The sequence below is a fragment of the Ursus americanus genome, chromosome 24 (assembly GCF_024610735.1).
Source record: "Ursus americanus isolate L20-20 chromosome 24, mUrsAme1.1.p, whole genome shotgun sequence".
NCBI lineage: Eukaryota > Metazoa > Chordata > Mammalia > Carnivora > Ursidae > Ursus > Ursus americanus.
Window position 1 is genome coordinate 7,452,698 of NC_142150.1, and position 13,903 is coordinate 7,466,600.

The 13,903-nt window shown below is 47.6% G+C and overlaps 1 protein-coding gene across 6 annotated transcripts in view; it reads right to left on the minus strand.

Annotated features, from left to right (window-relative positions):
* The window catches only part of SERGEF (secretion regulating guanine nucleotide exchange factor), a 217,676-nt gene that overhangs the window by 183,052 nt on the left and 20,721 nt on the right, over positions 1 to 13,903 (minus strand). For all 6 annotated transcript variants that reach the window (XR_006779473.2, XR_015721542.1, XM_045796613.2 and 3 more), the window contains one exon: positions 12,440 to 12,598. Coding sequence is in view for 4 of the 6 variants with exons in the window: in XM_045796613.2 (XP_045652569.1) it covers positions 12,440 to 12,598 (159 nt within the window). In the remaining 2 variants the exon portion in view is untranslated. The remainder of the gene's footprint in view (positions 1 to 12,439; positions 12,599 to 13,903) is intronic.

The window sequence follows — 13,903 nt, forward strand, 5'->3', positions numbered from 1 at the left end:
TTCCGCTGGTCACCTAGCTCATGGGGGATAGGGCCAAAGGACCTAAAAATCAGCCACAGACATGAGGCCTGAGGCAGGCCAGTGTGAGGCTGTAGCCCAGGAGCCTGCGAGAGCCACCCTGAGGCCTGGCCTTTCTTTCATCGTTCCTATTTGTCACCACCACCCCCCACCCCCACAGAAACCTTCAGCTGCTCCTTCCATGGCTCACACGTGAGGCCTGAATAAGGACCCATGTCTAGTACACTTGAATGATTCCAGTCCCTTCGGCTTCTCTGGCCCCTAGCCAAGCAAACTACGCCAAGGGGCACCTCCCACTTCTACACCTTTGTTTCCAGTATTCCTTCTGCCTAGAGTGCCCTCCCCTCACCTGTGCCTCTTCAACAAATATTTATTGAATAATCGAGTAAAGGAGTGAAAAAGGAATGTGTGAATGAGCAAATGACATAATATATCCCTGTGAGGCAGACAAATTAGAGATCATGATGTTCATTTAACAGATGCGGAAATTCAGGCCTAGAGAGGTTATGTGACTTGCCTAAGATCACACAGCCAAAAAGCAGCCAAACAGAGCTTGAACCTGGTTCTTCAGGCTCTTTTGGCCACATGAGGCTTCCTCGTAAAGTAAAAAGTCACTCTCGGATTAGGAAAAAGCTGACCCAAGATTCCTCAAAATGGGCCACTTTCATCTTGGCACACATCCGAGAGCACTTTAAGGCACTGGCTGTCACTATGATTACTGAGAGCTCCCATGAGACAGGCAAGGTCCCCTGAGAAAGGGCACGCGCAGTGCCATCTGTCAAGAACCTAAAAATGATGGTGAAATTACAGGCCAGTCACTTAATGCTCACTTTGAGAGAGCTCCTGGAATAAATCAATCCCCACCAGGAAAGAGGAGAAGGATTCCTTGAATGGAAACCGAGCCCTCTGCCTGGGACCTCTGAGCCCTTCCCAGAACCATCTGGTGAGCTCACACAGTGGCTGGTGTTCCCACCCACCGTGGACAAGTGCAGAAACCAAGGACCCAAGGCAAGGCCTCGCAGAAGTGCAGGGGCAAAGCTGGCCCAAACACCATGCAGCAGCAGGCATCACTGTCAGCCCCGGGGAGCGGAGGCTCTCCGCCCTGGGCTCCTCCGAGGCGGCGGGAAGAGGGCAGGGCCACGGGCCGGGTCTCCTGAGCACAGGCCCCTGAAATGGCACAGCTTCCACGTCCAAAAGCTGCAGCCATTCCGTGCAATTCCCACTCACTGAGCCTCGCCTCTGTGCCCGGCGAGATGCAGAGGTGAATAACGCAGGACAAACCCCGCCCCTGGCAGGGCTCACATTTGCTGAGGAGACGGTGACAAGTAAGTGAACAGAGATACCAGGGTTCCGCGCAGTGAGAACTGCTATCGTGACAAATAAAGCCAGGCAGGGAGAGGAGCGTGCTGAGAGGGTGGTGGTGGATAAGGAGGGCCTCTGTGTGAGATGACCGTGGGCAGAAGGAGCCCAAGTGTGGCAACAGCTTCGCGGGGACACAGACACAGACACGCACTCCCGGCACAGGAAAGCACTGGAGCACAGGCACAGAGAGCAAAGGTACTCCACATCCCCTCAGCCGCCCCCCGAACCTGCCCCGTGACTGCCCCCCTTCACTGCTCCTAAGGCCTCCTTCCCAGCGGCACCCCCACCGTAACTCCCCTACTCCCGGAAAGAGAGAACAGTATGAGTTCCTCCCTGTTCTGCAGCCTGACAGTCGCCTGCCACATTTCCAGCACAGTCTCCGTGGGGGAATAGCATGATGAAATAAAATGAGGTCACCTGTGACATCAAACAGAGCTTGGTTCAAGGGACTGCTTTGCTTAACTGGCTGTGTTACTTTGGACAAACCACTCAGCCTCTCTGAGCCTTCATTTCCTCACTTGGAATGCAAGGGAAGTGAAGCCCACCTCACAGAGTTAGGAGGAGTATGTAAATGGCAGCATGTAAGTGGCAGAGCACCTAGTACATGGGACGTGCTTGGCAAAGACTGGTTCCCTGCCCTACGTGGACACCCTTGGAAATTAAAACAATATTTTTTTTGTTCAACCAACTATGTTAACTAGTGTCTTATTATAGCATAAAGCCCTGGGCCTACCCATCTGTTGGGTGTGGTGGGGGCTGTGAGATGACGCTTGAGGGAGATCCCATCATGGCCCAGCCTGACAAGAGGGCTCTGGTCCAGAGGAGAGCTGGGCACACAGGCAGGAACAGAAAAGATACCAGGCATGGCCCTTACTGCAGGTGCAAGGATGAAAATGATTAGGACCAGACGCTCAAAGAAACCAGGATCAAGGCAGGACACTTAACTGCTGTCCTCTTCCCTTCCCACCTCTGGCTCACTGGCCCAGGGCCCAGACCCTTGTCTCCTGGCTCTCCTGGGGGGCAGCCAGCTAGAGGCCAAAACAATCTCAGTTCTTCTCACGGGCAAGGAGACAATCAGGTATTAACTCACAGCAAGACCTTAGGTAACCTCTTCCTTCTTTGGGTCTGAGTTCTCCCATCCATGAAAAGAGGGCCTGGATGACCTCTAGGGGTCCTTCCAGCTCTGACCTTGCTAATTCTGACTCTGGATGCTGGCCCTTACCCATCTCACCCCAAGGCTGTCTGCCTGCCCACTGCTGCCATCTGGTGGCCCTCTGGGCCCAGCCGCCCTTGGCTTTGGCCAGGCCCCCCAGAAAGCCCCTTATTCAAATGATCCCGCTTCAAAGCATGAATCTTGCTTCTGCTTCAGCTGGACACCACATTTCCATGACCACAGATCAATGGGTATTCACTGCCAAACACAAAAACCAAAAATAATGCCAGAACTTCATCTCTCTAGCAGAGATGACACTACGGCAGTTGAGAGCCTGACCTCCCTGCTCAAAGACAGGAAGGAACTGTCCAAGGTCGCACAGCTGCCTGGCTCCCAGACCAGCCCACAGTTCCACTTTACCACAATGCTTAGGGCTGGGGGGCACCCTGCAAACCAAAAATAAAGTCAGCCCAGGACCAAGGAAACAAAGCCTTTCAAAGGTGGGAAACAAACTGTCAGGATTCCTTGCAAACTTCAAGAAAGGGTAAGACAGGACATGGGAACATGTGAGCACTGCTTGAAGAAATGCACTGGAAATAACAAACTGTAGGTGCCCGGGGTATCTATCTCCTAACCTTGGAGGGCATCAGTCACGAGGACACCTGCTAGGCCTTCCATAAGCCAGCCTCCAAGTTACCACCCAGAGCAGATCCCATGCTGGGCACACCACCAGAAGATGAGGAAGACACGCTGGGGTAGCAACATGTGTCTGCATGTGCTTCCCCCACCAGACACGGGCTCGTCGGGGTAGAGTCATGTCTCTTCTTCTCTATCTCCAGACCTCTCAGCACCTGGCCAGAGCAGCTCCGTAAAGGTGCATCCAGGCAGATCTCTCAGATTCCTGCACAATCGCGGGAACTGTCCACATTTTGTGGACTCAACTGACCACATTTTTCGCTCTGTCTGCAGCCTTCTCCTAAACCCTTTAGTTCAGACCCTAAGAAAACATTCTGTGTGGCTTTAAATAGGTCACTTGCCTTTTCTGGCCTCTATTATCTCACATTTGCAGCATAATGGGGGTTCTACTAGATGATCCTCAAAGTCCTTATAGTTCTAAGATTCTAGAATTTGAAACCCAATCAGGGCAAATCAAGGCTATTCTTCACCTGCAGAGCAGATAGGGACAGTGGAAAAGGGGAAGCAATCAAACAATGCTTCCCTCTAGTGGTGTAATGCGGTCACTACACCCTCTCAGCTCCAAGCCCTATCAACAAACTCCATTCAATCCCACCCTGAACTCTGAACAGGAAAAGTCGGCTTGCACCCAGTGCAAAGGAGCAGGAAAAAAAGCAAGGACACCAGGAACTAATGCGGCCTTGAGCCAGTGCCACGACAGTGGAGAAATTCTCTCTTGAGGAGCAAGTATATCTTGGAGCTCAAAGAATCTTTTGTGACCTCCAACTCCCATCTTCCGATGAGGAAACCAAGGCTCAGGGATGTTCAGAAGGGACTTGTCTGAGGTCACAAAGCTGACTCATGACTAAGCCAAAAATAGATCTCCACGTTCCTGCCTCCTTCTACAGTCTCTTGCCTCTCTTCCATGCGACCTCCCAAGTGAAGCCGTGAAGGCGATTTGTCAAGGACACATACCCCAGAAGTGATGAAGGGGCTACTTCCCTGCACGAAGGGGCAAGAAATTTTATTCATTAACCTTAATGCTTATGCAGGATATAATCAGACTACAAACTATTCAGCATAAAAATATAAAAGAAAATAAAAGCCTCACATAATTCCACCAATTGGAGATAAAATTCTGCTACATTTCCTTCTAGTCTTTCCTATTCAAACATTCTTTTAAAGGAAAAGTTGGAAGTTATAGTGTAGTAATTTATTATAATCCACTCTTTTCACTTACTATATCATCAGCATATTCCTGTCATTAAATATCCTTCTTTTTTTTATTAAATATCCTCCTAAAACATCCTATTTAATGACTATATATTCTAACATATGGTTGTATCATAATTTAACTGGTCCCCCTACAACCCCTTTTGTATCCACGCATTTGTTGTCACAAATTAGGCTGCAATGAATGGCGTTATAGTTAATCTTCCAATACTTCCATAATTATTTCCTTAGGCCAGTTTTATTTTAATATAGGAAAGAATTTCAGAGTCGGAATGGTCCCTAGAGATACAACCTCCTATTGCCCAGAGGGGAAGAAAGGGACCAGGGAGTTTTGTGTCTTGCCAGAGGACAAAAAGAAATCAAGAGAACCAAGTCCCGAACTCTCCATCCATTAAAATGTGACCTTCCTGGGACGCCTGGTGGCTCAGTTGGTTAAATGTTTGCCTTTGGCTCAGGTCATGATCCCAGGGTCCTGGGACTGAGTCCAGAGTCAGTCTCCTTACTCAGCGGGGAGCCTGCTTTTCCCTCCGCCTGCCACTCCCCCTGCTTGTGCACTCTCCCTCTCTGACAAATAAGTAAATAAAATATTTTTTTTAATTTTTAAAAATAAATAAAATAAAATGTGACCTTCCCTGACGACCCTCACCCACATGGACCTCTCCTTCCCCTGAAACCCTAGAGCCTTCAGTGTCTGGGCCACTCTTCTCACTCTTCGCCACATCATTCTTTTTTATTCTTCTACTAAGTATTTCACCTGTTCATCCAAAGTAGTTCTGGATTTTATATTCCCCTGTATTCTGTAGCACAGTGTTAAAGACATATAAGTAAGCATTCCACAAATACCTGCCAAAGGATCAAGGATAACTAAGAATTTCCTTCCCTATTGCTTGGAAGAATCACTGGCAGAAATTGGAGAAAGACACTTCTCTGAAGAGCAAAAGAAGTTCAGTTAATGAGCTAGAGCCTTCTGAGATACGTTCTTGGAATGAAAGCAGCAGGCTTGGGGACAAAAGACCGGGTGCAAGTTTTAGTTCTGCCAGTCTAGTAAACCAGGGCGATGCAGTTAACCAATTAGATACTTGTCTGTCACACAAGGATAACACCCATCTTGCCAGCTTCACCTGAGGAAATGGATACAAAAGCACTTTATAGCAATAAAAGTGATCCATAGAGCTATGATTGCTACTGTATTATCACAAACAGAAATGCAGCTGCTTCTGTGAATCCTGGCATGGCGTCCTGACCCTTGCTCCTGGGCACCATCTCCTACTTTCTACTGCACACACAAACCCATTAAGGGAATCTATGGCTACACACCTGAGGTGAGAATCAGTGTTTTCTTGAAGCAGAACTTCATGTACGGAAGAAACTACTCTTCCTGGCTCGGGTCCCTGGGTTGGTTAGTGAGGTCCTCCACATCTCCTCATCATCTCTGGAGAGGATGAGACAAGGTGGAGAGAGCACTGCATGGAGAGCCTTGAGACCTGAGTTCTGCTCTACCTCTTCCACTCACGCCCCGTCAGTCCTCAGTTTCCCCATCTCTAAACTGACAGAGACAGGCCAGATGAGCTCGAAGTTCTCATCCATTCCTGACATTCTAAGGATTCTCAGATAAAAACGAATGACTTTAATAATAAGCAAAGCTATTCATTTCAAAATAGTCCTTTGGGTTCGCTTTGACTTTCAACCATTGGGTTTTCAGAGTTCTAAAGCACAACCATCATGAATTCCAAAACTCTGCTTTAAATAGAGCCCATGAGGTCAGAATCTCCCCGAGCTCAGTTGAGGTTTCACGATATTTGGTCCCAAAGAAGATGGAGTAATATACACTGTCACCCTATTCTAAAAAGGATCTTGGCCCTAAAACAAAAAAATCAGCATGAGATATATTTATAAATTAAAAAAAAATAGTGTGAATCAATGGCTGGGCTTGGATTTCACTAATGCTTAGACATCAAATACAATAAAATGTCTCTTGGCCGGTGACACTTGAAGCAAGAAAGGACAGTGGCTAAGAGTTGGTCCCTTCCACGTGTGTCCTGCAATTCCCCACTTTAAAGAAACAAAAGAATAAAACATATCTCAACTATAAAAGGCTATAACCAAGAACCAAGAGGACTATGACGGGAGGGGGAAAATTTTACTGAAAAGTAGAATTGGATTTCCAGCTTAACTGCTGCCATAAATCACTCTCTCTCCTCTTTCAGTTTTCTCATCTGCAACGTGAGGAAGTGTCTTCTTCCATCTCTGATTCTCTAAACTTCCAAGTCTCTAGGACTTTCTTAGGGAACACTGAAGAAAGTGAAGAATGTCAAGAACTCTGTCTTTGGGCTCACTTTCTCAGTCCACAGCTATTGGGGGACCACAAGACTACTTTGGGATACTGCGTGGCTCAGGGAAAGCTTCCAGCATTCCAAAAGCAACCTGATTCTAGACACTCTGACCAACCCCATACTAAGGTCGGGATCTTGTGTAACTCATTCCCCTTGAGATTCTAATAAATTACCAGCCACCAGCCCTTAGCATTTGTAAGCATCGATCTTTCTGCACTCGCCAGGAGAGTTCTGAATCAACCTGTTACCTGTCTGGAGACATCCAAATCAGCCCCATGGAGACTTCTCCCGGAAGAAGATATGGGGCATGTGACCTCCAGAGAGCTCCAGAGTTCCCAAGAGCAGAGGACGCTAATGTGCACTAAATCAGGACATGAGCCCAGTCCTCATGGATGCTGGAAGCTTTAAGACCTCATCTCATTTAGTCCTCACGCAAGGTCAGCAATATTTCCCCATTTACCTAATGAGAAGATAAGCTCATTTATTCATTGGTCCAACATGTATTGAGCACCAACCTCATACATGCCACGTACTTTGCCAAGCACCAGGGATATACTGCTGAGAGAAAGCAATGTAGCTCCTGCCCTTATAAGGCTCCCTGTCTAGTGGGAGGAGGAGCTAGTCAAAGAATCTACAGAAAACAGCACAAAGGAGAAGTTGTAGTGCTATGAGACAGATGAAAGGGAAAAGTGATTAGTCAGGGAAGTCAAGGGAAGGCCTCCCTAGGGAGGCAATGACTAAGCTGAGGTCTGAAAGAAAAAAAAAAAAAAGGATATAACTAAGTCAAAGTGAAGAAGGAGCTCAGGGATAAGTGTGCTGAATCGAGGGAACATGAGGGGCAAAGGGTGGAAATACACGACGCAAAGCGCAGATTGGCTGGACAGGCAAGAGCTGGCACGGTACGAAACAGGGCTGGCACAGCAGCAGAGGGCAGACCACACCGGGCCTCGCAGGACCACGAAGGAGTACACTTTCATCATAAGAACACTGGGAAGCCACTGGAATGTGACATGATGGGTTTGTAAAGACCTTCCAGTGGAGGTATGGAGAACAGATGGGGGGGGGGGTGCAGGGAGTGAGTGTGGGAAGACGAGGAGGTCAGGGGCCACAGAAGGAGCCAGAGAAGAGGTTTCAGGGGCCTGACCCACGGTGGTAGCAACAAGGGTGGAGAGAGCTGGGGCTGCCCACAGCCATACAATCAGGATGCCACAAGAGCTGAGATGCAGAAAACTAGGCCTGACTTCAAAGCCCATGCTGCTCCTTACCTTGTCATTTATTCACTCATTCAACAATTCCGTTACTAATCGTCTACTATGTGCCGGGCCTGTGCCAGGTGCTGGGGACACAGCCACGAGCGAAACTGACAGTGTTCTCAGAGGGCTGACAGTCTAGGCATTAAACGAGAATACACACGGATATATACAATTACAAACTGGGATGTGTGTCATGAAGGACCAATAGTGTGATCAGAAATCTTCACAGGAGGGGCGCCTGGGTGGCGCAGTCGTTAAGCGTCTGCCTTCGGCTCAGGGCGTGATCCCGGCGTTCTGGGATCGAGCCCCATATCGGGATCCTCCGCTGGGAGCCTGCTTCTTCCTCTCCCACTCCCCCTGCTTATGTTCCCTCTCTCGCTGGCTGTCTCTCTGTCAAATGAATAAATAAAATCTTTAAAAAAAAAAAAAAAAGAAATCTTCACAGGAAAACTATCTGTAAGGCCATGAAGATCTTCCTAGCTGCTGATGAAAAGAAAAAAAGCCACTTGCCAGCCTAAATGTAAGTGAAGGACTTTAGGAAACTTCCCCCCTCAGAGCTGGACACTGAGCAGCTCTGGCCAGCTCATAAGCCCTCAGGGGAAAGCTGGTATGTCTCAAGCTCTGCACAGACCCTGTGGACACAGAAGGCTTTCTAAAAGTCTCACACACTCCTTAATACACTCACATATCCCAACCGCAGGCACCCCTCACCTAGGTGTGGACCGCATCTCACAGTTGGGATCTTTCACACAGATCTACTCATTTGACCCTCACGGCAGCCCCAGGTAGAATGCAGGCAGGCTGGAATATCCTGCTTGGGAGAGGAGCAAGTTGAGGCCTAGACAGGTAAAGTGACTTGACCAAGGTTGCCAAGCTAGGAAGGCACCCAGATCTGCACCCAGACCTCACCAGAAGCATCTCGGGCCAGGAAATCAGGACTCTGGGATGAGACGGCTACCGGTCACTGAGCCTGGATAAAGTCACCCAGGAGTCCCGCGAAGTTCCTGAGAACAATGATCAGGGACATTAGGCAGCTTGGGAAAGGTTTCTAGAATGCAGCTTCTCCAGCCTGAGACACAGGTATCCTTGCCAACTTTCCCAGATTAGAACAGGTTCCCTTGGACTCTTTCCAAGTGCCTCTGACTAACAGAGAAAAGTATTTTTCCATCGCAAACACTGCAGGCAGGCACCAGACTCCTGAAGGGGGAGGGCAGAGACTGCATCCCAGATTCCCATACAGACAAGCTGTGAAGTTATCCTGACACCGTGTGAACCAGCTAAGCGCCTTCCATGGAGATGCGGGGCAGCCTCGGGCCGCGCGTCCCAGTGCTGGCCAGACCCGCACCGGGGGCTAGGTAGCTCCTCGCTGTGGGGGCTGTCCTGTGCATTGCACATCTTTAGCAGCACCCCTGGCCTCCGCCAACTAGATGTCAGTAGCACCCCCTAGTTTGAGAACCAAGTATGTCTGCAGACACTGCAAACAATCCCTGGGGCACAAGATCGCCTGGGGCACAAGATCGCCTGGGGCTGCGAAGCACTAGTCGAGGGACTGTGCAGAGGGGAAAAGCAGAGTCCACTCCTCTTTCTCTTCTCCTAACCCACCCATCCCATCTAACTGGACAGACAGATGGCCAGTGTACAGAAATCCTTCTTTTAATCAATATCACACAATGAATGCCTTCCAGAATGAGCCCAAGAGCAGCCTCTGTGCTGATGTGGCCTGCAGGTAAGTCCCAGGAGCAGTTCGCCACTGGGGCTTGTAAAAACAACTAGAGCCAAATAACTCCTTGTTCCACTAATGAGCTGCTTCTGACCCCGTGAGCAAATCTCCTTCCCCTCAATATCAGCAGCTGAGTCTGACTGAACCGGAAGCCCTGGGTGTTTCTTCTCAGTGACGCTGGGCCGGGGCAAAAGCTTCCACTGCTGCTAGAATGAGCACAAAATCGGTGAATCGAGTAGCAGGAGACTCCCATGTACCCAAATTCAGTACAACAGGCAGGACACTCTGACACCCCAGCTCACAACCGTTCTGGACTAAGGAGAAAGGGGAAAGTGACAGAGCACATAAACAAGAGATCTGCATTAACAAGTTAATTAAACAGCTGAAATATTCCCGAAAACTCTCGCTGTCAAGTGGAGGTGCTGATGGGAAGCTGAGCTCTAGAGCAGCTGGGGTGACTCAGACAGTGTCAGGGCCGTGGGCTGCGACCTCCCACCCCGAGGGCCGGCCTGGGCTTTGGCCCAGCTGTGGAGATCGGTGTCAGTTACAGCGCTACAAAGCTAGTGCCCAAGCAGCAGCATCTCTGCTACCTAACTAGTTAGCGGGTTTACTGACACTCAACCAAACGCACTGCCATTTGGTAGTAAGTGTATCTGACTACACGGGAGTTCTTTGAAGACTAACCACGAAACACCCACCTGTTAACACCCAATTACTCACACTCCCACTCCCTCCTATGCCCCTTCTGCACGCTGTACTCAGCTCTATCACTGCGTATCTCCTACTGCAGCGTGCCGAGATTGGATAACAGGTCGGTCTCCCCCAATGCACAGGCGGCTCCCTGAGGGCAGGATTTGTATCTAGCACAAGGCGTGGTACATAAATAAATGCTCACCATTTGCATGAAGGACGGACGGACAGACGGATGGATAGTAAAGTCTTCCATGTCTATCTTCATAGACTCAGGCCTATCTACACATTCTAGGGAGGACACAGGCCAGGTCTTTTCTCCAACGCTCGCCACATTGCTCAATAGGTTCCCAATAAACAATAACTGATTTGGGGGCGCCTGGATGGCTCAGTCGTTAAGCCTTCGGCTTAGGTCATGATCCCAGGGTCCTGGGATCGAGCCTCACATCGGCTCCCTGCTCAGCAGGGAGCCTGCTTCTCCCTCTCCCACTCTCCTTGCTTGTGTTCCCTCTCTCGCTGTCTCTGTCAAATAAATAAATAAAATCTTTAAAAAATAAATAAATAACTGATTTGGCAAACTGAAGCTTTTTGTTCATGAACCAGTGAGACCAAGGAAAGAGGTCAGAAATCCTAGCCTTGACTCGTATGTATTTGAAGATATTTACGCTCTTCTAACTAGAAAGTGAAGATACAGAAGTGAACAAGACTAACACGGTGCTATCTCTCACAGAGCTCACTGTCTGGGGCAAAAGGGAAATATTGACAGTTGTGCAAATACACAACTACTGTGCTCAATGAACCTCCTTAAGAAGAGTTTTTGTAGACAGTCCCAATCCTCCAGCAGTCTGAACCTCTTTGAGGAAAGTCATGATTTTCCCCTTTAGAGCATCCTCTGAAGTAGTCAATATGGAAAGTCTATTTTACACCTTTGTGAGACAGGCCTCTGTTCCAAAACAGTCATAAAGTTTTTTAAAAGACCAATGAAAAGCCTCATAGATATAAAGACTCATAAGTGTATGTCTGTGCGTTCCAGTGTGTAGTAGGTGGGACTTGCCAGGAATAACTGAGGCAGACCTGAAACCCTATAAAAACCGGAAGGCACTGGAGTAACTAACAGTCACTAGGTCGGTATCTGGGAGTCTGGAGATCTGTGTGTAGCAACAAGCAGGCCAAGGGCAGGCAAGGGGGCTCCTGAGAACCCCTGAAGTTCAGAAGGCCCTGACATGATCATAGATCTTAAGAATTACATGTCTGGGAAACTCCACGTAAGTCAGCGGAAGCTCTAGGAAGGCAGGGAAGAAGAGAGGCCATAAAAAAACAAGCCCAGAGAACAAAATCAGCAATATGAAGACCACAAAAGGAGACGTGCCCTAAGGGAAAGATGAGAAATAAATAAAGACTCAAGAAAAGATGACGATCCCAGAAGCTGGATGGCATGGCATGATAAGGTGACATCTGAGGGGACGTATGAGATGTCCGAATCAATGTATGTGGTTAGGGTTAATGGAAACGTAAATCAAAATATCCTGCCAGCCATGATTCCAAGTAATGCTCCTGCCTCAGTCTTGAAATATTAATCTTTAAGTTTCGGAAGCCTTTAATTTAGACTCAGGTGCAAATCCAAGTAGAGTCATGTCTTCAGCGAGGACAAGGCAAAAACTCCCCAACAACCCGGACAGACTTCTGGGTGATGCTACAATGGGTTCCTTCTCAAAACCTCACAGATTCGTAGGGCCAGAAAGAGTTCATCTAACCTAGCCTTGCCTCTTTGGGTGCAAACCTTTGCCCTAGAGAGGAAAAGCTCCGTATCTGGCTGACTGCAGAACTCGACCCCAGATCCTCCCCATCCCAATCCGTAGAGCTTTTCATAGTAAAAACCTACCTACTTAGTCCTGAGCATTCATAGCTGTTTAGACAGCTGTCCTCCCATACCCAACACCCGCCCCCCCCCGGCCCCAGCCCACTGTTCTTACCAACCACAAATTCTCTGCTGCTCTCTCACCTGTCTGAGCAACCAGGTGTGTCCACCCACTCCAGACAGAAGTGACCTTTTCATTCTGAAAACAATGTGCTTCTATTTTCTGGGGCATAGGAAGAAAAGCAGCCAAGGAAGCCAGTTGCCCATGCTTGTTGCTTCCCCAAACATACAGCTCTCCTGCATCTTAAACAAACAGAAGGGAAACAAAAGAGGTGAAGGAACATTAGTTCAAAATGATGGGAAATAACACAAATCTGAAAACAAAAAAAAGTGGTTAAGAGAAGTTGTATTATTCTTATGCTATGACACTGAGTAGAGCAAAGCAGGATACAAAATTCATGTATAGCATTTTAACATGTAAGATTGTTTTTAATTCTATAAATAGGAAACAAGGCCAAATGTTCTTAGTAGTTTGTCAAGGAATAGGAATATGTAAGTTTACTTTTTCATTAATTCATTCAACAAAATATTTACTGAACATCTACCATGAGAAAAACATGTTTCTCCATTTTCTCCATTTTTTAAAAAATATATGCTTGCATTGCCTTTGATTAGGAAAAATATATATTAACTTTTTAAAATAACAGGTTAAAAGATATATTATTTAAGCTTAAATTTTTCAGACCTAAGATTATCTCACAACATGCCCTGTCCATCAGGAAACACAACACTGCTACCTCCCATCCGCACAGCACTGCAGTTCATTTGAACCTCACAGTAGTTCTGTGGTATAAGCAGGAACACCACTGACTGACATTGTGAATTAACAGAAAGAAAGCAAATTCAGAGTCAAGTGACTCTGGCTTCTATTCCTGGACCTGCTAACCAGCTACTGACCTTGGACAAATCACTTCCTAAGCCTTAGTTTCACCAGCTGAAAACCAGAGGGGAGGGCGGATGGCCTAGAAGGGCCTAGAAGGGCAGACCGTGTAACTGATGACACAGGCCACAAGAGAGACTGGTGGGCCACGGCACCAAGCCACAGGGAACATGCATCTCTAAAAGGTATTCAAGTTCAAAACCATTTTTAACTGGAAGCCAGACCAAATGGAGCCGTGAGCTACACAATTTGGTCCGTGAACCTACGGTCTGTGACTCCTTGAATGATCTCTAAGAGCTTTTCCAACCACCCCTAACATTCCACGTTTCTACACTGTAGCATATAGCACAGAGCACACACGTGGCTCCCGAACGCTTGAAATGTGGCCAGTCCAAATTGAGATGTGTTGTCAAACAAAAAAAGCACAACAGATTGCAGATGGAGCACAAAAACACCACAAAGAGCGTAGTTCCTTAATAATTTTCATACTGATTACTGGTTGAGATAATATTGTGGGTACATTGGGTTAAATAAAATATATTATTAAAATTAATTTACCTGCTTTTTACTTTTTGAAATGTGGCTCACATCATATTTCTATTAGACAGCAGTCTTCTCAAAGCTAAAGAAATCAAGGCTTGGAAATGTTAAATGACTCTCAAGATTAC